The sequence below is a fragment of the Apium graveolens genome, chromosome 10 (genome assembly GCF_009905375.1).
Source record: "Apium graveolens cultivar Ventura chromosome 10, ASM990537v1, whole genome shotgun sequence".
In the NCBI taxonomy this organism is placed as follows: domain Eukaryota; kingdom Viridiplantae; phylum Streptophyta; class Magnoliopsida; order Apiales; family Apiaceae; genus Apium; species Apium graveolens.
In genome coordinates this window covers 240,210,667-240,234,807 of record NC_133656.1, presented here as the reverse complement: position 1 = coordinate 240,234,807, position 24,141 = coordinate 240,210,667, and the positions used below count along the sequence as shown (strand labels likewise).

The window sequence follows — 24,141 nt, the reverse complement described above, 5'->3', positions numbered from 1 at the left end:
AAAAACTGAAAAACTACACGGTCAAAACAACATATGCACTCATTCAAGAATTCGAAGGATGAGTGTATAATAATGATAATTCAGGATTTTGGCGAAGGTTATGAAATATGAAAATTCCTGTAAAAATAAAAAATTTCTCGTGAAGCGTTTATTAGGGTGTCTACCTACGAAGGACCGATGAGGATAAAAAAATATTCACCTGAATGAGTTATGTCTCATCTGTAATGCAACACCAGAAACCACAATGCACATTTTAACAGCTACCATGCTGCAATGCAATGCTGAAGCATAACTAATATGATGATAAATGTGACTGAAGTACATAACTTATCGGAGTGGTTGCAATATGCTTTTAATTGATACACAAGTATGAATATTCAAATTTTGGCGATGTTTTGTTGGTCTTTATGGAAGTGCAGGAACGAAATTGTCTGAAATCAAAGAAGTATTGAAGTTGCAGAAATAGTTAAGTTGGCAAATTATAATCTTGATTTTTGATCAATGGTTATATGCTCGAGATAATCAGTTTCATACATCTGTTGGATACATGTCACAACAAGCCAATGAATTAGAGTACCGGAGCGTCGTAGCATCCCAAAGTTAAACACGATCAAGGTAAATACTGATGCAACTATTTTTGAATCTTCTCAAACTTTTAGCTACTCTATTATTGCAAGAAGTTACGATGATAATCTGATAAAATCTTTCTCAAAAGGAGAAAAAGCCAGCATAAAACCAGAAATTGCAAAGATAATAGGGATAATGGAAGCATTAAACTCGATTAAACAAAAAAATTGGAGGAATATAATAGTTAGAAACTGATTTGATTATCTTGCTACTGTTCAAGCAATTTGTAGCACGATAGCCATGCTATCATATTTTGGAAATATTATAATAACACGCAGGAATACTCACTTGAAAATTCGAAAATTATCTTTTAAGTCTCGTAAAACGTTCTCTAAATAATACAACTAACTACATAGCAAAATATAGTAATTTGTTAGCGGAGAATAATTGGAATGCGGGAGATGTACACTCGTAATATAATTTTTATGAAATTTTAATGAAATTTCTTTAGTAAAAAGGGAAGAAGTCAAAATCCGATTTGACTTCACATTGACTCTCTGCAACTTTGTCACTCTCACTCATCAAAAGGGGGCCTAGGAAAGTTAGGTTATTAAAAACAGCATCCCTTCCAAGTCAAGCATAAAAACAAAACACTCACCTAATTATTTAATTTAATTTAATTTAATCGAAAATCTCTCTCGTGTTCTCTCCATCACACTCATCCATATCTATCCATCACTCTTGTACTTTCTCACAAAACATCAATTAATTATATTCCTGTATTTATTTATTTCTCAAATGTCGAATGTATTCACCTGATCAGGTAAATATTTCGTGAATTGTATCGAAATATAATATCCGCATCATTCGAGAATAAATTAATTATTTGTGTTTCAGGTTGTTGCGAAGCACAATGGCGTATAGACAGGCAGTAAAACCGAAGAAATTGAGCTCCAGAGCTGCGAACTCGCAGTCTTCTTCAACGACGTCGTCTTCGAAACTGTTTCCGGAGACTTCTGCGGAAGGATTGAGCTCTCCTGCCTCGTCGACGGCGCAGAGTAAGCCACACTACTATTACTCTGAATCATTGCCTGTTGATGTACAGAGATCTAAGGAAAATGTGACTGTAACTGTTCGATTTCGGCCTCTCAGGTAGTTAAAATGTGTGGATAATTTTTATTGATGTAATGCTGGTGTATGTGATAGTTTCGGTGTTTAATTTGGTGTTTTTAATTTGTTTTATTGTGTTTAATTTAATTTAGCCAGAGAGAAATTAAGTTAGGAGAGGAGATTGCGTGGTATGCGGATGGCGAAACTATTGTGCGAAGCGAGAACAATTCGTCTATTGCGTATGCATACGGTACGGTTTATCGTTTATCTCCCTATTGTTAACTAGGTGATATTGTAGTTCCGTAAATTTAATATTTGAAATCATTTATTTAGAGCATATATGGTTGGCTAAATAATTAAAATACTGAATATCTAAAATTTTAGTGAACGTGAGACTGTACTTCAGCGGAGTTGGCTATGATAGTTGGTTATATTTTAAAAATAGTATGTAATCATTATTTTTGTTTGTTATAAATAGAATGTGTTATATTAACATGGTAAACAAATGATTTGACATATTGCTACATGTCTATGTCTTGAGAGGTTTAACAAATATGACCAATATGGTTATCTTAAATTTTAGCTAATGGTTTTGCACCATCGGATTATCGGAAGACATACTATTTTTAGATTATCTTAGCGATTAAAATTATGGTATGCCATGTGGATTTTTTAGCTAAGGGGTTGGACCATTGGAGATGCTATATGCTAGAAAACCCTTAACTAAATAATCTATGTGCCCGTTTGGGAAATCTTAAAGTAAGTAACTTACGACCTAAACCGAATAAGTGACTTACAAGTGATAAGTAAATAAATACTTATAAGTTATATAAGTGTTTGGATAATTTCACTTATAAGTCAGAATTTTTTTTACGTAAATAAAAATAAATAATTTTTAAATATAATTATATTAATTCATGAAATTTAGATTAGATTAATATTTAGAAATATAAAATTTAAAACTTAAGTTAATAAAAAAAGTGAAAAATTAAAATAAGTTGAGCAAAAGTACATCGATACGAATATTCAACTTATCAGCTTATAAGTTATAAATTCAACTTATAAGTTGGGTCGACAAACACTCGTTAATAAGCTGTTGCGGGCTTATAAGTCATAAGCTGACTTATAACGTGTGCCCAAACATACCCTATATGACATCTATATGTCATGTGTGTGGCATTTTTAGAGAATATTTAAAAAATTCGCACTCCAGTCATGTATCCCCTTAGCAAAAATATATAGATAATGATTTTTAATTGACTATATTTGTTCAACCAAGAAAGCCCTTAGGTATAATTTTACATAATCAAAAGATAGACATTACCATTGGATTACATATCAATCCCTTAGCTAAAATATTTACATAAAGATGATAGCCAACTATTATAGCCAACCAGTTTTCGTTTTAGCATTGGAGATGTTAAAGTATCTATGTTGCTGAAAGCTCTTAACTAAAAAAATCTACATGGCATACCAAAAGTAAAAATTATGAAGAACCTATAAAATTTTCCATCACTCTAAAGAGACATTCTCCTTAAGTATGATTGTAGTCAATCTCCTAATATTGACTATATATGTTAAACCCCGTTAGACTTGTAACAAATTTTACGTCATCTTCCACGCAGAAATAATTGTAAAATTAACAATTTTAAAATATAGGCGACCATTATAGCCAATCCCATTGGAGTAGAACACCCACAAGTTCAACAAATTTTAGCTAAGTATAATTTTATATGATTTTAGCCAAACTCATTGAATATGCTTGTTTGTCTATAGTGATTTGTGATTATATAATGTAATGCAATTTTTTTATTTAGTGAAAACAAAGTAGAAATATAACAAAATCTTGCCTTCTTTAAATCTGTATGCTAATGACGCGCTTATCTTCCATGCTCACACAAGGATCAGTTTTTCGTCTTTTGTAGAGGTCAATGAGATATGAAACAATCCTTAAACGATAATTGTGTGCTTTAATACTGCATTGTACTATATTTATTATAATTTATAAGCTAAGAAAAGTATTTTTGGTTTGTTAAAGAAAATTGATGAATAACGTTAAATTTAATTATATCCCATATATAATAATAAGATAATAGGATTAACAAGGATACTATAAGAGTACCAAAAGTCAAGGTTTCGGTACTCATTAACGAAAATTGATGAAAACCGTTAGATTTAATGATATTATATGTATATATATATAATAAGATAATAGGATTAAATGGGATAATATAAGAGTACCAAAAGTCAAGGTTTCGATACTCATTAACAAAAATTGTAAATCTAATATTTATGACTATAAAATACCAAAGAATTTTAAGGTTCGAATGTCAATAACATATTAAAATATAATGTTTATATTATCAACTTTAAAAATTAATATATGTTTATATTTGAATCGTATAAGACTATAAGTTAATGGATATACTTAAACAAATTGTGTGTTGGTAGTATGTTAAAGTATTAGATTTAAGCTTGAATTTAAAATTTAAAATATACTCATTAAGACCAATTTAAATTCAATATTTAGCAAGAAAACACTTTAAATTCAGTTATTGATCTAATATCTAACATACTACCAAAGGTTCAACGTTCGAATCATATCAATAACATAGTAAAATAAAATATTTGCTTTTCTAATCGAAGAGTTTACAATATTAGATTTTGTTATGGTTTAGTTTTTGAATTGATCAAGTTAATGAGTATACATAGAAGAACCGCAAAAAACGGGGTAAAAGCTAGTACTGTACATTCTATATTTTAAAATCTAAACTACTGTGGTATAAAGTTTGAATTCCTTCGGCGTAGTTGATCTGTTAACTGTTTTTTTCTTGCTTGCCGTCAATGCTTTCCTTTATTATACTGTTAATTACAAATCTGATATTGCATTGCCAAAATTTTATTAGCACATTATGATTCATTTTTTAAATATTTACAAATGCCTCAGACAAGGTGTTTGGTCCAACTACTACCACTCGTCAAGTGTATGATGTTGCTGCTCAACATGTCATTAGTGGTGCTATGGAAGGCATTAACGGTAAACGTCAAATATTATTTTATTTTGTAACTATATATATTTTTGTCAATCTGTAAAATGTTCTCTTGATCTTTCTGGATCTTGTAGTACACTGAAATCGCCTAGCACAAAACCAATATTTGTTCGAGAGAAAAAACTGAGTTTTTCAATTTTTTGTCGTACCAAAAAAATTGCTCACTCCTCATTTCCTCCGGCAGTGGCAGAGAATTAACTAGCAGAAAAGCAAAATATAAGAAGTGAAACCAACCTGCAGACTGTGAGGGCCTTATGACCTTATCAGTATATAATTATATATAGAGTATATAACATGGTGATTAATAAGTCACGGTTGTGATCACTTAATTTAGATATCTTATTATGCTAAAAACACGAGTGCCAGGATCTTATTTCCTGCTGAATCTGTTTTATCACTAGCAACTCATCATAGTATGCTATTTGCATTAGAGTGACAATGACATGAAGAGGTAAAAAAACACAATGCTGTAAAATTTTATAAGGTGAATAAGAGATTGTGTAGCTTGTGGTCTAGAAATTTACTATGAAGTATATTTGGCTTGCGTAGCTTGACTTAAATGATTGCAGATGTTGACTTTCCAGTGCATTTAATGAAATCGTGTTTAGACAATCTCTTCAATTCAGATATATTTGATTGTCAGAATAATAATCCTATTATTTCTCTTGCAGTACATACTTATTTACCCAAAATACCATTTCCATTATTCTTGGTATTTAGGATAGTAGTAGCACTTTTGTACATGAGCATGAGTTATCTAAATTTAAACATTGTGTGTATCTATGTGGTAGGCCCCACCTTATGAAAGATTACACAGAGTTCTAGAAAAATACATTTCAATGTCATTTGCCTAATCAATTTGCTGAGAGCTTTCTATTATGTATGTAGGTATAAATTCCTAATTTTCCATGTCGTTGATACCATATATATGATATGTTACTATGCTAGGATTTAAAAATGTCTCGATATAATCACAATTTTGTTTTCAGGCACTATCTTTGCATATGGTGTAACAAGTAGTGGGAAGACACACACTATGCATGTAAGTAGCATTTCAGTGTTTTGAGATTTCATTAATTTTAGTTTGTAGTGTCTTTCTTGGGTCACACCTATAACCTATTTATTTACTCTAAAGCTACATTGATCATCATTAGCATGAGTCCAAGGTAGTATATCATTGAATACATTCATATTCATAATTGAATGTGTAAATACATTTGACTAGGGCAGTGGCTACTCTTAGGTGCCGAGTTTTCTTTAGCTTGTGTATGCTAATTGTCCATATGAACAGGGTGATCAGAGGTCACCAGGAATTATACCTTTGGCTGTCAAGGACACTTTCAGTATTATCCAGGAGGTGCTATACATGATTTGACCAGTTTTTTCAGTTTAATTAGGTATTTTATTCAATTATAAATTACGTTCGTTATGCTGCAGACACCAAGTCGTGAATATCTGCTTCGCGTCTCATATCTGGAAATCTATAATGAGGTGAGGTTCTGTCAGTTCTTCATTTTTCCGGAAGTGATTCTTGATAATGTCTGTGCATGCACTCCATTGACTTTTCAGTGGTAGTATTGCTGACAGTCTCAATTTTATAAAATGAAACACTTTGGCACTGAACAGGAGCTTGCTTCGTCAAATCTTGCCATTTCTTTCTGTCACGTGTTACTATCATTATGTATTTGTTTTTTCAACTTCTGTAATAAGCAAAAGTTACTCCAATATTACTTATTTTATAAAAATCTAGAATCGAGTTTATCAGATTTTATTGTGTATGATCCCTGCTATAACTTTTACTTTTTTTTTTCCATATGTGTTATCTTCAGACCACCGCTATAAGGATGTCATTCTTATTTTGTGTATGGTGCAAATTCTATATGGGCAAAGTTTCTCAAAAGAGCACCAATAAGATGACAGTGATCTCCTTGGTGGAAAGTGATCAAGTCATAAATTTAGTTTTAATTCTGTTTTTTTTAACTTCTAATAAGATGCTTTGACTGCACTGATAAGCTAAAAAATTCTTTATTTTGGCATGGTAATTTCCAAACATAAGTTATTAGGCCCTGGTCTCTGTGTAGACTGTTCCATCATATATCTATCTTTTGCGTATTGTTGGGACATTGGTATTCTGTTTGTACATACTTCTCTTAGGCAAATAGTGTTACATTAATGAAGGCACAACCATCAACTTTTCAGAACTCTAGTGCTCCTGTTCATGATTAACTAGGTCCCGTTTTTTGTATAATTGATATCTCATGCACTTTATTCACTTCAGGTTGTTAATGACTTGCTGAATCCTGCAGGACAGAATTTAAGAATTAGAGAAGATGCACAGGTACACCATATATGTCTTCTTTTTACATACGCATTTACTAATTCCCTACATTTTTCTGATGGCTGCCATCAGTAACTCTGGTCCTTGTAGAGTGTGTGGACTGAATTGAAGAGTAGTCTATTTTGTGATAATCCCTATACTCCTTCATTTACCCAACAATTCGAGTGCGTGGGGGATTGCTTATTGTTGAATTCTAATACAGTATAATGATCCAATAAAGTCCTCTTGAGCGCCCCCTCCCTATTGTTTATATATTTTTTGTCTGTTTTATGTTCAGTTTGTCCACTTGTACCAGAGAGAGGGAGTGTTGAATATTATACGCTTAAGGCCTCTTATTAACACCTTAAAGTTTTAGGAGCCCTCATAGCTTAATACTACTCACTATTTATATATTTAGCGGGGTCATTATATTGGAAAATTTTGTGGACTACTCACTATTTATAGTTATAATGCGTTGCCCCCCCCCCCCCCAATATTAAGATAGTCCGAAATGTTAGAAACTTATCCATGATTTTTAGTTGAATTTTAAATAATTGACTGATATAATAAAATCCAGTATTTATTTAGCAGTCAAATTAATACAGCACCTTCATGTTGCAGGGAACGTTTGTTGAAGGAGTAAAGGAGGAAGTTGTATTATCTCCAGCTCATGCCCTTTCTCTTATTGCTGCGGGAGAAGGTAATGTTGTGATATCCTGTTAAGATTGCCGTTTTTTCATTCGTAGTGAAATTCTGTGCTAAAAAAAACTCTTGTGTTACTGTAAAATGTATATATGTCATCCTGTGTTTTATTTAAGTAGCACGTTGGCCATTGGATCTCCTCTCTTTTACTCTGTTCTTCTACTGTGTTTGGGTCTTTGAGAGCTCTAAATAAAGGCACCACACTGTCCACAGTCCTCTTGTTGAATGTGTCAAAATCTAACTGTTCGAGGAAAACTATAGTTCGTATTACATACCTGCTGCCTTGTTCATTAATTCATTTTTGATCAATCACTCCATATTGTTTCACTAGTTCACCAAGACTAGAATAAGGTGCAGCATAGATTAAATGCTCAGATATTAGGCAGAGTTTTTTTTTTTAATAATCAGCATAATTTGTATCATGCATATTGTTCTCAGTTGCATCCTTCGTAGTACATTTGCAGACATTGACATTAATATCCTCTGTTAATTATACTATTTGTTGGAGGCTCATAAGTTATAATATAAACCAAAGTAAAATTGAATATAGAATTTCCTGTTATAAAACCGACCCTGCACGCTGAACTTTATGCTCTTACATGGCAACTCACATGCACTTATACACCAATAATAGGTTTTTACTTTAGATTTTGTTCTCGTAAACTTCTTGATTCTATCATTCAAGATGCCTGTATCATTTTTGTGCCTAATACTTTCTCTCTTTATGATAGCAGAGCACAGACATGTTGGTTCCACAAATTTTAATTTACTCAGCAGCAGGAGTCATACAATATTCACACTGGTAGTAATGCTATACAACTAAAATAGTTATATATCACCATATTGCTGGACTTCTTTTTTAGTTTTCTTACAGTTAATCACGATGTTTGAATTTTGCGTAATCAGCTGGCATTCTCTTTCATTTCAAGATGAAATCATCTAACTTTGTGTGACAGTATTGTGGATGCTTCTTACATGACACAAACTTTGTCAAGAATTATCGTTATTTACTATTTGGCACCCGTTAATTTGATTAATATATCTTCTATGTTATTGTCAGTTGGTTTTACTGCTATGTCTTATGTAATAGTCTCTGATCGGAAGCTATATCACCCGGACTCAGCTGAAAGTGTCCAACATAGATACGTGTACAAGAGTCGAACTGAGCAATATTTTGAGTTTTACATGTTTTTGGCATAAAGTAAGTGTCCAAGTGTTCCACTGTTTAAATAAATCCTCCTCTAGGCATTCCCAGTGTTGAGTGTCCGATGCAGGTACTCGAGGCAAAGAGAAGAGTCGGGGTGACAGAGGTTGGAACTTGGAACATGGTTGTCACGGCGCTCGAATAGTCGACACTAGTCGAGCAGTCGAGATTGAGAAGTCGACTGGACTTGTCGACTGGAGAAAATTGGATATTTCGGGCTAGCACATGCGTGTTGGCCTCATGAGCTGATGTGTGAGTTGGGCTCATGAGTTGATGTGTGAGCTGGGCTTACAAAATGCGAGTTGGGCTCGTGTGCTAGCATCTAATGGAATAACAAGGAGGAAGGCCGAAGGCCCACTTGTGGATTAAAGAAGAGTAGGTGTGGGCCGAGGTGATCAGGCCGGATCGCACTTAGAGGATTTATTTGAAATAATGGAAAATGACTCATAGATGATTAAGTTGTTCGTAAATTTCGGGGCCGACATGGGACATTCCTACAATCACGGGAAGAAATGTGGAGATGCCGCGAGATTGTAAGAAACGTGTGAGGCCGGTCGAGGTTTACGTGACTAATTGGCTGAAGGCCTGATTTAAGTCTGGGCTTGGGCTGCAAGGGTAGAGAAACCCTAACCCTAGCCTAGATGACTTGTTCCCCAAAAACTATGTGAGGCTTGATCCCTATAAATAGGGTACGTAGACACTTGTATGAGATATGAGTCGACACTTGATAAAGAATAAAGAAAACCCTATTCTTTCTTGAGGAGTCATCATACAAGTTCAGCCACCACCATACAAAACCTTTCCTCCGCCCGAAACCACCATCTTAGATCCTTATTCCGATTTCCAACCTCCAAAACACTGTTATACGAAATTCTCCCTATAACAATTACCTATGCTGCGATGCATGTATTAAACTCTTAAATGCAGCATGTGTAATTTACTCTATCTCACATTTGGGTTTCCATTATAAATGTCTTTTTATACTTGCTCCCTTTCTCTAAACCAATTGATTTGATTTTTGGTATGCATGGTGTTGGTAGCTTGAGTTTCCGCTGATCTGAGTGAAGCTAAGTTCATAAAGGTTGCTAACAATATGACTATGAATATATCTTCTGGAGGATCTTCAGCATGTTTTTGTTGAGTTTCATGACAACAACTCAAATTAAAAGGAAGGTTGTAACAGTTTAACAAAATGAAACATAGAGATGTCATGTGCGGGAATTCTGCATATGGTGCAACTATAGTATTATATGCTTGCTAGATGACACTGAAAAGAAGCTATTACTATACCCTCGAGTGTTTGTTTGCTACTTGTTAGTCATTTTCTTGGCGGCTGCTTCCCTGATACAGCTACCAACATTATCTTTATTAAGTTAGTCTCGACCTTTTTGTTTTAGTATTGGTGTTCTAATTATACCTTTTTATCTTACCTTCTTTACAGACAATAGAGAGTAGTCCATGTGGTGAACACTGTGAAGGTGAAGCGGTCAATTTGTCGCAGCTGGTATATTTTATAGATTTCTCAATGCTTAAGCATCTTTCTTTCCACTAGTGTTTTATAGGTTCTATTTATATTTGGTTGTTTCTTTAATCAATTTTTTTGTTATGCTTTAATTGAAATTTCACTTTATTCAGCTGTGATCATATTTATTATTCCTTTAATTGCTCAATTTGTTTTGCTTGTAACGTTCTATCCTTGCAGAACCTTATTGACCTGGCAGGTTCAGAGAGTTCTAAGGCTGAAACAACTGGTGTTCGTCGAAAAGAAGGATCTTATATTAATAAAAGCCTTCTGACTCTTGGAACTGTGAGGCCTCTTCTATTGCTGTTATTTTATTAGTGTAACAGTTTATTCTATGTAAAGCTTCTTATATTTTATTCATTGCTCGGGATTAGGCAAACTCATAAGAGGAAATGTAAGCTACTAATTGATTAAATACAAAGTACAAATCCCGAAATTTTTACTCTATTATTGTTATTCCAATAAAATCCCCAAAACTTTGTAGTCCTTTTTTTTTTCTTTCTATATTCAGATTTACTAAAACAATTAGCAAGTTTTAAGTTCTGGTTGCATACTTACATGCACAAAGATATCTGTTGAAAATACTGGAATGCCTCATTGTTCTATTCTTCTATCGGAACTTTAGGTGATTCCGAGTACACTTAATTGAAGTACTCAAGGTGTAAGGAATTATTATGTATTCGATGATTTTGATTTGTTTTGTTAAAAATGTTAAGGGGATGATTAGGTTCCTTCCCCTTTAAATGTTTTATGATTGATTTGGCAGGCCATGTTTTTGCATTAAACATATTGTTTTCCTTTCCATTGAAATGGGTTGCTTGTATGTGTGCGGGTGTAGGTATTTGGGTTTGTAGAATGTTAATTCGACGTTGTTTACAGGTTATTGCAAAATTAGGAGATGGGAAGACTTCACATGTACCGTACAGAGACTCAAAGTTAACTAGGCTTCTCCAGTCTTCATTAAGTGGTCACGGCAGAGTATCAGTAAGTTTTAAAATATCTAAATTTTTTACAATCCATCAGTATTTGATTTATGATGCACTCTACGAAGCTACTAGAGCATGCAGATAATTACTGCTATTGTCTGGCAATTTTTATAAATTTTACGTATGTTTTGTAATTCTCAGCTCATTTGCACTGTTACCCCCTCTTCAAGCAATTCGGAAGAGACACACAACACATTGAAATTTGCCCACCGTGCAAAACATATTGAAATTCAAGCAGCACAAAACAAGGTATACTTTTTTGTTTAGGTTATCCGCATCTTGCATATTGCCTTTGTTTACATTTCTGTAAAACTTTAAGCTTGTCAACCTGCAGATAATCGATGAAAAATCACTAATTAAGAAGTATCAACATGAGATTCGTACCCTAAAGGAAGAACTGGAACAAATAAAGAGAGGTATAGTTACAATCCCTAAGCTGAAGCACACAGAAGGAGATGACATTGTAATCCTCAAACAAAAGGTACCCTTTGTCACCCGTCTCACCCTGCTTTGGGGTATAATATTGATTGTCCCGTTTTTCTCCTCAAGATTTGCATCATTGTTTTTTGTGTCTTTGTAACAATGGAAGCTTTTCTACTTCGCTTCTTTGCCACTTGTTGTAGGCATGATGTCAATGTATGTTTAAAAATTTAATTTTCATTTTTTTGTGGAAAGTTGTAGACTTGAAGGCATTGTGTGAGGGTAGTAATGTAACTTAACTTTAGTATCTTGCCTACGAATAAAATACATACATAAGCAAGTTGTAAATATGTCTGGATTACAATTCTATCTCTATCAGTTAAATGGTTGGAAAAAACATGAACTTTCTCAAATTATATATTGACAACATCAATAAATATTTAGAAATCCTATTAACCGACAGACAACTACATTATGATAAGGATGAAGTGCTAATCCTGATTCATCCTCCCCCCACTCTCTTCACTCGTCCTCTCTTAACTTTTGTTGTTTTGACTCTTAAAAGGGGCACTGATCCCAACCCCCTGCAAATTACAAAACAACAATTATGTTTCTCTACAATATAATGCCTGCCGACAAATTCGACTTGGATAAAATTAGTCAAAAAAAAGTATGTATACGAAGCTTTGGTCAGGAACGATGAATGGTCCTGGAATTATTTTTTTCCGAGGTTTAGTGTGTACGCCTAGACTCTGAGCTTATTTGCATTGCAGAAAATGATGTTATAGCTCCTGTTCTTCTTTCCAGTAGATAATCAGTAGTCTAGTCAACAAACAAATAGTTGGGATGCATGTAGGTGTTGCCGGTTCCTTTCAGGTCCTAAAATAATTTCTTAAATTTTCCTCCGTTTTTCATCAGTTATATTTATAACACTAACTTATTTGGTCGAACATGAATAATGAATCATATATCAGGCTATATTATGAATCTTAAAATGAATCATGAATCATGATTCATGAATGCAATCTGGACCAACTTTTTGTCTTCATGCGTATTTTCCGCTTTGAATGTCCCATTTTCATATATCAGGCTATAAAGTCCCGCTGCATCATTGCTTCTTTAGATGCAGATCTTTTCCCAATTTTTCGATCGAGCCCAATTTGGATTTCTATATGAAATTGTATATAATTTACGTGTGTCGATACATGTATCTGTATGTAATATTGCACGACCTGCATACTATATCACTTAATTATATATTTTTGCCAAGTGCATCTAAGCCTTACTTGTAGCTAAGTCATCATTCTGTATTGCTGCTTATAAAGTCATTCACATGTTGGTTACTTTTCCTTTTCTCTTCAGGAGTACAATCATTGAGACCAATTAAAGGCAGTCATACAAGTTTAAATGCTTTGGATGTCTCTTTCATTGACAATTATCATGCATTAGTGTTTTTATGATATTCCATATACATATATTGTACATCCACGAAGTGTTTTACTGCGACCTTAGAACCCGGCTTCTTCCTCTTATTTATATAGTTAGAAGATGATCAAGTCAAGTTGCAATCGAGGCTGGAGCAAGAAGAAGATGCCAAAGCTGCTTTATTAAGCAGAATACAGAGATTGACAAAGTTGATTTTGGTCTCCACAAAAACCTCACAGGCGTCTAGATTTTCTCATCGGCCTGGTCCAAGAAGACGACATTCTTTTGGAGAAGAAGAGGTAGTTTGTTTTCAACAGAACGAAGTATTCTTCATATACTTATTAATTGTAGTTATAGTAATTAAAGTGCACAGCCTGACTATTTTTTTTCTTAACCAAACAATCTGCAGCTTGCATATCTTCCACTAAGAAGGCGGGATTTGAATTTGGATGACCAAAACATTGATACATATACTTCTGTTGATGGAACTTTTGAAGCTGAAGATGAGACACTGAAGGAGGAGAAGAAGACTCGAAAGAATGGATTGTTAAACTGGTTAAAGCCACGGGCAAGTTACATAGAATCCTTTGCACTTTGCTTTATACTTGTATATTGTCATTGTGACTATTTCCCCTTGCTGCACTTGATGATTAATTGGCTAGCCAACCTAGTACCTATATCTTTACTATATTTACTCCTGCTCATGGAATATAAATTTCATGCTTGATTAAATTATTTTATTAGTTTGGCTTGATGTGTCGTGATGAAAATCGACCCATATTGCAATGGGTTTGGTTACAGGTTACTAAAAATAATTCCATCCTGTTCTTTATTTAGTTGAAAAATTGCTTTACATTTTTAAATGGCTCAGAATTTTCTTTGGCTCGTTCTAATTGGTTTTTTGGGTCTATTCAATTACTATACGGAACATGTGTACAGTTTTTGGTTTGGAGGAACTTCATCCTTAGATAGGGGGATGTCCGAAGTCTCCCTAGAATTTATCTTAAGTTAGTTAATTCTGTTTGGTATATTATGTTTCCTTTTTTTTTTTAACATGGATAAGACAAATGTAACAAGTACCGGAGTCAGGCAGGTTCCACTTAGTAGATACTCGAATCCGATAATGATTTGTTTAAATAGTTCCTTTCATCCTTATAATTGAAATTTGGGGAACTTGATAAGGCTTATGTGGCAAAATCTTTTTCTCCTTCCACCAGGTTACTATGAACCGTAATGCACTACTGAAGTTAATTCATCTGCTTTGTCTTTTTCCTATTTCTTGCTTTTCAATACACCTGCCACCCTATGCTTTAGTAATATATTTAATATAATTGCCCATAGAATTTTTCTTTGTCTTCTAAGTTCTCTAAAGGCTTCGGCATGTCTAGTTCCACTTTGAAAGAATCAGCGTCATAAACATTCACAATATTTGTGTTACAGTGTACTCATATATGTTGTTTGTGTGTGTATGTATTGTTTTGTACATGAGTTTTTGTAACCTACTCATACTCCCTTTCATATACGTGTTACAATACATCCCTTGTTTTAATATGTTTTATCTTTTGTTTGGATTTAATATAGAGTTCCTGCTACTTCTTACTCCACCTAATCATGATATGATGAATTTCAAGAAAATTTTAGAAGTTATAGTAAGCGATGCTGCAGTAGTATTGTTGCATAGTTTGTAATACATGTATTACTATGTAAGACTTCTCATGATGGTAATGTTTTGCAGAAACGAGAAAATGGCTCAAGAACTTTTACAAGCACTATTGATAAATCAAGTGGGACAAAGTCTTTGAGCACACCCTCAACCCCTAAAGCAGAAAGTAGTAATCTTCTTGTCGAATCTAGGCTTTCACATGCCATACCTACAGAAAATGCTCCATCTGCTGATCTTCTTTTAGAGGTCAGGCATGACAGTGAAACTCTCGAAGAATCTTTGCAACATGAGACCCCTCTGGTATGGAATCTGAATTTTTTGTTTCTACCAGTTGTTTGAGCACTGATTCTTATCACCTTTTGATTCAGTGTAATGGTTTTATTTCTCTTTCAACATTTGCTGTTGGGAACTTCAAGAAAATTCAGTTATACTTATATGTGTGCATCGTAAATTAAATTGTTCCCAGACTACTAGTCTTTTTTTTTTGTTGCTAATTTGCTCTTCTTCTAATTAACCAATATAATGGATTTAATGCTAACAAAGACTTTAAGTCTGTATTCGGAAGGTGAATAGAGGTTGTTATATTTTTGTTTATAGTACTTGTTAGTGTTATATAGAGGCTGGTTATATGTCAGACTGCTACTTTTTCAATTCCAATTCTTAGTGTGTGTATTCAGTATGTATTAGTTTAACTTGTCATGGTTTTAATAATCGAGGACGATGAATTAGGCTGGCTTCTTCGCATGCCAGCTTTTAAATTGCTGTTCGCACACCCACACAAGGCAAAATAAACAATGTCCAAATTTGTGGATCAAAATGAAATTAATTATCTAAAATTGTAACTATCTTGTGTAGATGGGGTTGGCAATTATGTTTCAGTTCTTGTTGTAGTACTACAGCAAAACCTTGTGAACTTTATTTTCAGTAGAAAACAACAAATGCAGGGTGTGGGTGCGCTTTTATCCAACCTTTTTGATTTTTTTCTCAATAGAAGACAGCAAATGCATCCACATATTAACCAATTGAACATTCCGTATCGTGAGGTGTCTTTTACTAATATGAAGTTCTACTCTTTTTTGCAATTTAAGTGGGTTACATCACTTGTTTCTTACTAATATGATTTGGACTTCTCAGAAGCACCAAAATATTCACATATTTTTAGTGTATTCTAGTTCTTGTGGATCATGGGTGAATTGAATATTAAACTGCTTTGAAATCAGAAATGTCTATTCATGACAAGATGTGGTTTTGAAGTGTTATCTCCTTTTTGATGCTAGACTAGCATGCATACATTGGACCAAATAGATCTTCTGAGGGAGCAGCAAAAGATCTTGTCTGGAGAGGTAGCTTTTCATTCAAGTGTGCTGAAGAGGTTGTCAGATGAGGCCATTAGATATCCTGAAAAAAAATATATTCAAGTAAAAGCTTGCTTTACCCGCTTGTTTAATTGCTAGTATCATATCTGAATTCAATCTTATGAAACTCTCTACTAAATGCAGGATGAGATGGCAAAGTTGAATGGCGAAATCAAAAGGAAAAATGAACAAATAGCCCTCCTAGAAAAGCGAATTGCTTGTTTTGTTATTTCTTCGCATGACAATCTGGATAAGTTGGAACTTTCAGAAGTATGAACAACGTCTTCTGTTTCATTGTTAATTCTGTTAATTTTCTTGACTTGCTTTTTATTCTAAATGTCGTTTAATGGTGCAGTCTGTGGCTGATCTAGAGACACGCTTAAACGAGAAATCTTTTGAACTGGAGGTGATGTATATTTAAACTTATTATATTCATATAGCTCTGCACATGTGAAAGAGTTTTGTGGTCACTAAATTAATAATTCTGTTTTGTGTGGATTTGTTTTGTAAATGTATTTACAAAAAAATAGATGCTGCCTCACTGCAATAAAAATTATAAAAAGTTGAAGTTGAATAATGAATCTTTCAGGACAGTTGAGGCATTGTTTAAATTTCATTACTATTATTCATGTGTTGATAAGTTCTGTTTTTTAGTCCATGTCATGTGAAATTAGGATTTTATTGAGAAACTAATAATGTTTCATTCTTTTCCAGGTTAAAGTTGCGGACAACAGAATAATTCAAGAGCAGCTCAACCAAAAGGTATCATATCCTTCTAATATTTTTTATAAATTTGTTATTGATCCTTGTTCAAGGCCAACTGACAAGTGGTCAACTTTCTGTCAGATTGATGAATGTGAAAATTTGCAACAAACAGTTTTATCATTGAAAGGACAGCTCTCTGAGGCACAAGAGTATAAAAATCTCAGCCAAATGAATGGTAATTCAAAACGGTACAGTGAAACAGAAAGCTTTAAGATGGAAATTTCCTCGGAGAATGAGCCTACAGTGTCGAAAGATATGTGCGAAGGGTCATTTCTGAAAGCTAAGGTTTACATTTTTATCACTATACTTTTACTTTTGTAAGAGTATGTTACCTCATACATATTTCCTCATTTTATAACGTAACTAAATGATGGTAGCTAGAAAAATTATTTTAAGACATTTAAGTGAAATTTCAGGACTGGATGTATTAATTATTTAGCATGCATGTAAAGCCAGACAATAGCTTGAGATTAAACCAAACTTCTAACTTGCCACTCCGATTACAAATTAAAGTTTACCTCCTTGTTTCCACTAATCTTAGATGATAAATGTAGTGTTCTGTTGTAACTTTTTCTTCTACTTTCCAGTATTACTATCACCAATCTGGAATGTAACTTTTTTTTGGAATATGATTATGTGAAATTCAAATCATCGATGAGGCGGTCATCTATGTATTTGAATGAAAAACACTTTCCTATTACAGTAAAAAAAGTAAATAGAGGGTTGAGATTTAGTAATTCTCAGATATTGTGCTATAAAACAAGAGCAAGAGGAACTCTTCATGTCAGGTAGTCTTTTCCTCAACCAAGATGGTAGATAGATTAGTGTTGTTACTGCTCAGTAGATTTTAGGTGTGGGAGTGTATTTAGAAAGATGAAACCTCAAACAATAAAATAGAAGAAATTATGCCTTCTCCTGAGGAGGTAAAGGGTTTGACTCATGTGTGTGTGTGTGAGATTACTTGAGAAAAAACAAGAGAGAAGAAATTAGACCAGAGAAAATTATGTTTCCTATGCTTGCAGTGTCTATGCATATATTGAGCTTGGCATGCCATTTAATTGTTTGTACAATGTTCTGACTGATTTCGTACTATTACCTTGATTAGATGGAGATTAGGGAACTCAATGAGAAAGTGACTGAGCTAACTGTATCAAGAGAGAAGCTGGAGATAGAGAATCAGCAACTTGCAGAAGAAAGTTCATATGCAAAAGGGTTAGCCTCTGCTGCAGCAGTGGAGCTGAAGGCACTATCGGAAGAAGTTGCAAAGCTGATGAACCATAATGAGAGACTAACTGCAGAGCTGGCAGCACAAAAGAGTTCCCAGACGCAACGAAAAACTTTTGTCGGCAATAGAAACGGCAGAAGGGATGTCAACACCAAACGACATGACCAAGGCACGGTAAATCCAGAAATCAAGAGAGAACTGGCTTTATTACGGGAAAGAGAGCATTCATATGAAGCTGCTTTAGCAGAAAAGGATCAAAGAGAGGCTGAGCTTCAAAGAAGAGTCGAGGAATCAAAACAAAAAGAGGCTTATCTTGAGAACGAGCTTGCAAACATGTGGGTCCTTGTAGCGAAACTGAAAAAATCACAAGGATCTGGACTAAATGCTTCCGAGTCAACTAGAGAAAGCCCGATAGTTGATGATGATTATAAAATTTGGAACGGTACAAAATAAACAAAGAACTTTCTATGATGTGTAAATATAATACAGAGAGACTGTGCTTGTTCTGTTTTTAGGGTGTGTGCTTTCCAGATGCTGGCAAGAATATCAAATAGTGTACAGGTCACTTTGTTGTCCATTTTCTTCCAGGGTTCGTATTTTAGGTTTAGTCCTTCAGTTCTCTGCACTAGTTGTTGCATCTGGTGAGGCGTGTTGGAATGATGTTTGTGACAGTAGAAAATTCACATCCCAAATGATACAAAAACATATGTTTACTCCTTTAATGAAGTGATCAATCGCATAGGCTTACCAAGTGGACGGGTTTGGTTGTCTGTATAAACGGACTTCATTCCTCGAAGCCAAACCATATGGTGGTGTGTATGTAAAAAGATTTGACAATTGAAAGGCATCTTCACCGAGAAGACACTTGAACGTTTTTGTTTTGTGATCGTAGTAGCGGATCTTATGATTTTCAAAGAATACAATCTCCTCACCGTACTTGAAACCTTGTTGCAGGTACTGAAACCGTTCAAATTGTTCAAAGGGGCCAACCTGATGCATCTTAATCCAAGCATCACATCCCGTTTCCTCGTCCAAACAATACACATCGAGCTTACCGGTTGCAGATGGTCGGTATGCCAACAAAGCAAGAAGATCTCTCATATTCACGAATTTGAAATACATTCTATGTTCACGACTTTGTGCATCAGGGATAAACTCGGGCAACCACTTGAACTTGTTACTTGTAGCATCAAACTTGAGCGCAATCAAAGATTTAACAAAGTTTTTCTTAACGGATGGATACGTCCCAAAGAAACAAGTCGTCCCAAATGTCAAAAGCTTGATCTCATCGTCTGAGTATGTAGAATATGTCCAATAAGGACAATCCTTCACATAAGTAGCCGGAACAAATATTGATTTCTCATTTTTCTCCATAAGAAGCTCATGATGAGGAACGGATAGTTGAATCCATGAAGTGGAATTAGAGGAGTAAACAGCACAAAAGTCTAACAACGAATAGCAGACTACGACCTTGTAATCGTTACTGACAGGATCAAAACCGGCTCCAATTAGAGTTGGATAACGACTATAACCACGTTCTGGTGGAAGATTAAATTCCATAGACTGGCGAATTGCGGGGTTCCATAGAGACACTCTTTTAGGGCAAACAAGTAGACAGACTAAGCCATTAACGGAACCAATCAAAGAGTAACCATGTCTAGGGAGTACAAAAGTCTCTTGGTCTCGAGAAACAATGGTGATATTGCTTTTGTTACCGGCATTTTTATTAGCTACAAAACAGTCATAGTCAATAGGGTTTTGCATGGAACTGCAGATGTTGTGTTTCTTGATAAAGCGTGAAGAGGAGATTAGAGATAGCCATGATTTAGATACAGATTTAAAACGCACAACCGATTTGATGGGTAGTAGTGTGAGTATCTCGTCGATTATTGCTTCTTCAGGCAGCTGATGATCCCGACTCAATCTTCTTCTTCTTTTTTCTCAACCAACACGAAGCAGCTCCTCCATGCTCAGTTTTTTTCTCTTTGCACCAATTCTCCGTGGCATCGTTAAAACATGGGTGGAACCAATTTGAAGAGGACTTATATATAGTACAACAAGGGTTTTTTTTTTTTTAATTTTTATGACTGAGCTTCATGGGTATCTTATCTCTAAAGGGAAGACACGCCCTTTTTTATAGCTTTGGGTATATAAGAGGTAGACGAGTACCTAGTGTATTTCTAGTGACAGTGTTACTAGTTTTTTTTAGAGTTAATTATATTTTATAATCCCTCTCTTTAATTAAATAATAAAATTATATATTTATTTTGAAAAATACAGTTTGTAATCCCTAACTTTCGACATCAAATACAATATACATCCATTTAACCATTTTTGTTAAATATATTTATATTTTGGAGGGTAAAATTGAAATCCATCAAAATATTGAAATAATAATTTTAAATATTTTTAAATAATACTAAAAGTTAGAATTTCAAATTATAAAAATGATATTAATATCAATTATTTTATATTTTACTCAATATAATTTTTAAAAATTTAAAATATAAATATATTTAGAAACTTTATTATTATATACATAAACATATATTTTGCTTGATAAATATATTTTAAGTATTTAGCACTATGATTAATTTAGAGCATTACTAATAAAAAATAGCTATATTTTTTTAAATGTAAAAAATACATTATAATCAATATTTTTATTGATTTAAAATTTTAGTTATTAATATTAAACATCTCATATCAAATTTTATAATTGAAAATTGTCAAAGGATGCATGTTATGTTTAATATTTCAATATTTTGATGGATTTCAATTTTACCCTCCAACATATAAAAATATTTGACAAAATGGTTAAAATGATGCATATTATATTTGATGTCGAAAGTTAGGGGTTGCAAACTGTATTTTTGAAAGTAAATATATAATATTGTTATTCAATAAAAAGTAGGGGTTGCAAAATGAAATTAATTTTTTTTAATAAAGTTATATAATTATAGATGTACCCCTGGTGTATAAATATTAAAAACATTTTCTATAATTTTTTTAAAAAAATTTCTTTTTCTAAATAAAAGTTTAAACATTCTATTTATATTCAGAAAAATAAAAATTTTAAAAAAAATTATAGAACTATTCTTTATATTCATCTTAAAATGCGTGCCGAACACTCTTTGAAAAATGAGACCGAGGGAATACGATTTATGTAGAAGATGAACCTCTCTCTTCATCTAACACCAGAACCTTGGACTTCCTATATCATCCAAGATCAATAATTCAACAAATTCAGACTTGCATTCATCTTCCAAAACTACAATCCAGTCGATTAAAATTACAAACCAAACTACCTTAACTTCTCGACAACAAAAACCTAACATCGGAATACAATTAACAACAAAAGACAACCAAATTCACAATGCAATCACATCATCCTCGTCAACTAGTCCTTGCATCAAGCATCAGAAACAATCCAGCACCAGCAGCACGACGAGAGGTTAAAAGTGAAGCAAACCACTTTGTTTATTGATACGCATAGCAGATTACAACATTCCATTGAAACAAAAGTTTTAGCAGTAATGATACTATTGTCATGCACACAGATCATCTCAAAAATCATCACAAGTTAAATGACGGTACGTTTAACAAAAACAAGTTTCCTAGAAGCTGAGACTTGGGAGGCAAAATATTCCTAGCCCTGTAAATATTCCTCCGTGCAGATACAATAAAATGATTGTAGAAAACCAAGACTGCCTGTCTATATATCAGCAATTCAAACCTTAAGAGCAAGTTCTATAATTTGAAACCCAATGTCAAAAATTTCAACTCCAAAAGAGTTCTATACTTGTCAAGGATGCATTTATGCATCTAACCACATCATCAAACTACTATAAATGAGATGAATGTTGTTGTGTTTTAAATAAAACTTAGGGGAAAGTGACAAAATTTAGGTAAATTAAGAAATATTTGGTTTCAAAATACCTCTAGCATTGGAGTTAAAATTTTATTTAAGCATCAAAAGACACTTTTTGGTGCCAAATTATAGCAATAGCTATAGCTATTTTGCATCTTGCATTGGGCTTGCTCTAACACCAAAACATTTGAATAGTTGAGTTGAGTCAAATCCCAGACGACACCGAAAAGAAAATGCTTACCCCTTCAACGAATTCATCAATCGAATAGGGTGACCAAGTGGACGAGTTTGGTCGTCTGCATATATGGACTTCATTCCATGAAGGAAAACCATACTTGGCGTATATGTAAAACAATTCTTTAAGGTGAAAGCTTCTTTTCCGGGAAGACACTTGACTATATCTCTTTTGTGATCATAGTAGCAGATCTTATCTGATTCAAAGAATACAATTTCATCACCGTACCTGAAACCCTGTTGAAGGTTCTGAAAATTTTCAAATTGTTGGAATGGGCCGACTTGAAGCATCTTTATCCAAACACCACATCCCTTTTCCTCGTCCAAAGAATATACATCGAGCTTACCGGTTGGAGACAGTTCAAATGCCAACAAAGTAAGGAGATCTCTCATATTCATGAACTTAAATATCTTTTCACTTTCGCAACTTCTTGCATCAGGGAAAAACTCGGGCAGCAACTTGAACTTGTTACTTGTAGCGTCGAACTTGAGTGCAGTCAAAGATATAACAAAGTTATTCTTAACCGATCGATATGTCCCATAAGAAGAATTATAACTCAAAAATGTAAAATACTTGATCTCATCAGCTGAATATGTAGAATATGTCCAATAAGGACAATCCTTCACATAAGTAGTTGGAACGGATGATGATTCCTTAAATTTATTAATAATAAACTCATGATGAGGAACAGATAGTTGAATCCATGAATTGGAATTAGAGGAGTAAACATCACATGAGTCTGAGGACGGATTGCAGACTACGACCTTGTAATCATTACTTACAGGATCAAAACCGAGTCCAATTAGAGTAGGACGACTATAAGCGCCTTGTTTGTCTTGTGGAAGATTAAATTCTATAGATTGATGAATTGCGGGGTTCCATAGCGACACTCTTTTAGGGAGACGAAGGAGACAAACTAAGCCATTAACGGAACCAATCAAAAAGTAACAATCTCTAGGGAGTTTAAAAATCTCTTTGTAGCGGGAAACAATGGCGATATGACTTTCTCTACTAGCCTCTTTATCAGCTACAAAACAGTCATAGTCATTAGGGTTTTGCAGGGAACTGCAGATGTTGTGTTTCTTAATAAAGCGTGAAGAGGAGATTAGAGATAGCCATGATTTAGATACAGATTTAAAACGTACAACCGATTTGATGGGCAGTAGTGTGAGTATCTCATCGATTATTATTTCTTCAGGCAGCTGATGATGATCCCTAGTCAATCTTCTTCTTTTTTCTCCACCAACACGAAGCAGCTCCTCCATGGTCAGCTTTTTCCTCTTTGCACCAATTCTCCGTGGCATCGTTAAACCCTAGTTCGGGGACTGCAGTCAATGTACAACAGATCCGGCCATAATCGGGTGTGTTTAAGATATAAAAATAATTAATTTATTAAACTAAAATATACTAATTTAAGAAAAAAGTGGAGTGAATAATCGGATTATGAAATTGAATCGACTGAGTATGTTAAAACGATTAATTGGGTAATTAATCGGTCGGTAAAATCGATAATTTTTAGAAGAGATGTTATATGTATATGCTTGTTGTGCTAAGTTTCCGGCCTGCATGTGTATGTTTGTTTATAAAATGATCAAATATTTATCTCGTGTTTAGTTCAGTTTACAGCATGCATGCTTAATTACTTGTGTTTGTTATTATTTATTTTTTGTGAATATTATTCATGCTTTGTATTTGTTTAAGTCGAGAGGTGTGTTTGGTATTGC

The 24,141-nt window shown here is 33.8% G+C and overlaps 3 protein-coding genes across 3 annotated transcripts; 1 reads left to right on the top strand and 2 right to left on the bottom strand.

The window, feature by feature from the left end:
- Window positions 1-1,233: 1,233 nt before the first annotated feature.
- Window positions 1,234-18,888, top strand: LOC141689875 (kinesin-like protein KIN-7K, chloroplastic). Its single transcript, XM_074494380.1, has 24 exons — window positions 1,234-1,390; window positions 1,465-1,719; window positions 1,830-1,927; window positions 4,625-4,714; window positions 5,717-5,769; window positions 6,019-6,084; window positions 6,165-6,218; window positions 7,006-7,065; window positions 7,666-7,744; window positions 8,481-8,548; window positions 10,392-10,454; window positions 10,653-10,757; window positions 11,352-11,456; window positions 11,600-11,707; window positions 11,793-11,939; window positions 13,420-13,602; window positions 13,713-13,871; window positions 15,039-15,266; window positions 16,244-16,384; window positions 16,466-16,591; window positions 16,677-16,727; window positions 17,036-17,083; window positions 17,168-17,371; window positions 18,192-18,888. The coding sequence occupies exons 2-24, from the start codon at window positions 1,481-1,483 to the stop codon at window positions 18,762-18,764; spliced, it is 3,048 nt and encodes a 1,015-aa protein (XP_074350481.1). The 5' UTR covers window positions 1,234-1,390; window positions 1,465-1,480; the 3' UTR covers window positions 18,765-18,888.
- A 167-nt stretch (window positions 18,889-19,055) lies between these two features.
- LOC141692179 (uncharacterized) lies at window positions 19,056-20,075 on the bottom strand. The gene has a single exon (XM_074496913.1). The coding sequence runs from the start codon at window positions 20,073-20,075 to the stop codon at window positions 19,056-19,058; it is 1,020 nt and encodes a 339-aa protein (XP_074353014.1).
- Window positions 20,076-22,353: 2,278 nt separating this feature from the next.
- Window positions 22,354-23,721, bottom strand: LOC141692178 (F-box/kelch-repeat protein At3g23880-like). The gene has a single exon (XM_074496912.1). The coding sequence runs from the start codon at window positions 23,719-23,721 to the stop codon at window positions 22,420-22,422; it is 1,302 nt and encodes a 433-aa protein (XP_074353013.1). The 3' UTR covers window positions 22,354-22,419.
- Between the last annotated feature and the right edge of the window lie 420 nt (window positions 23,722-24,141).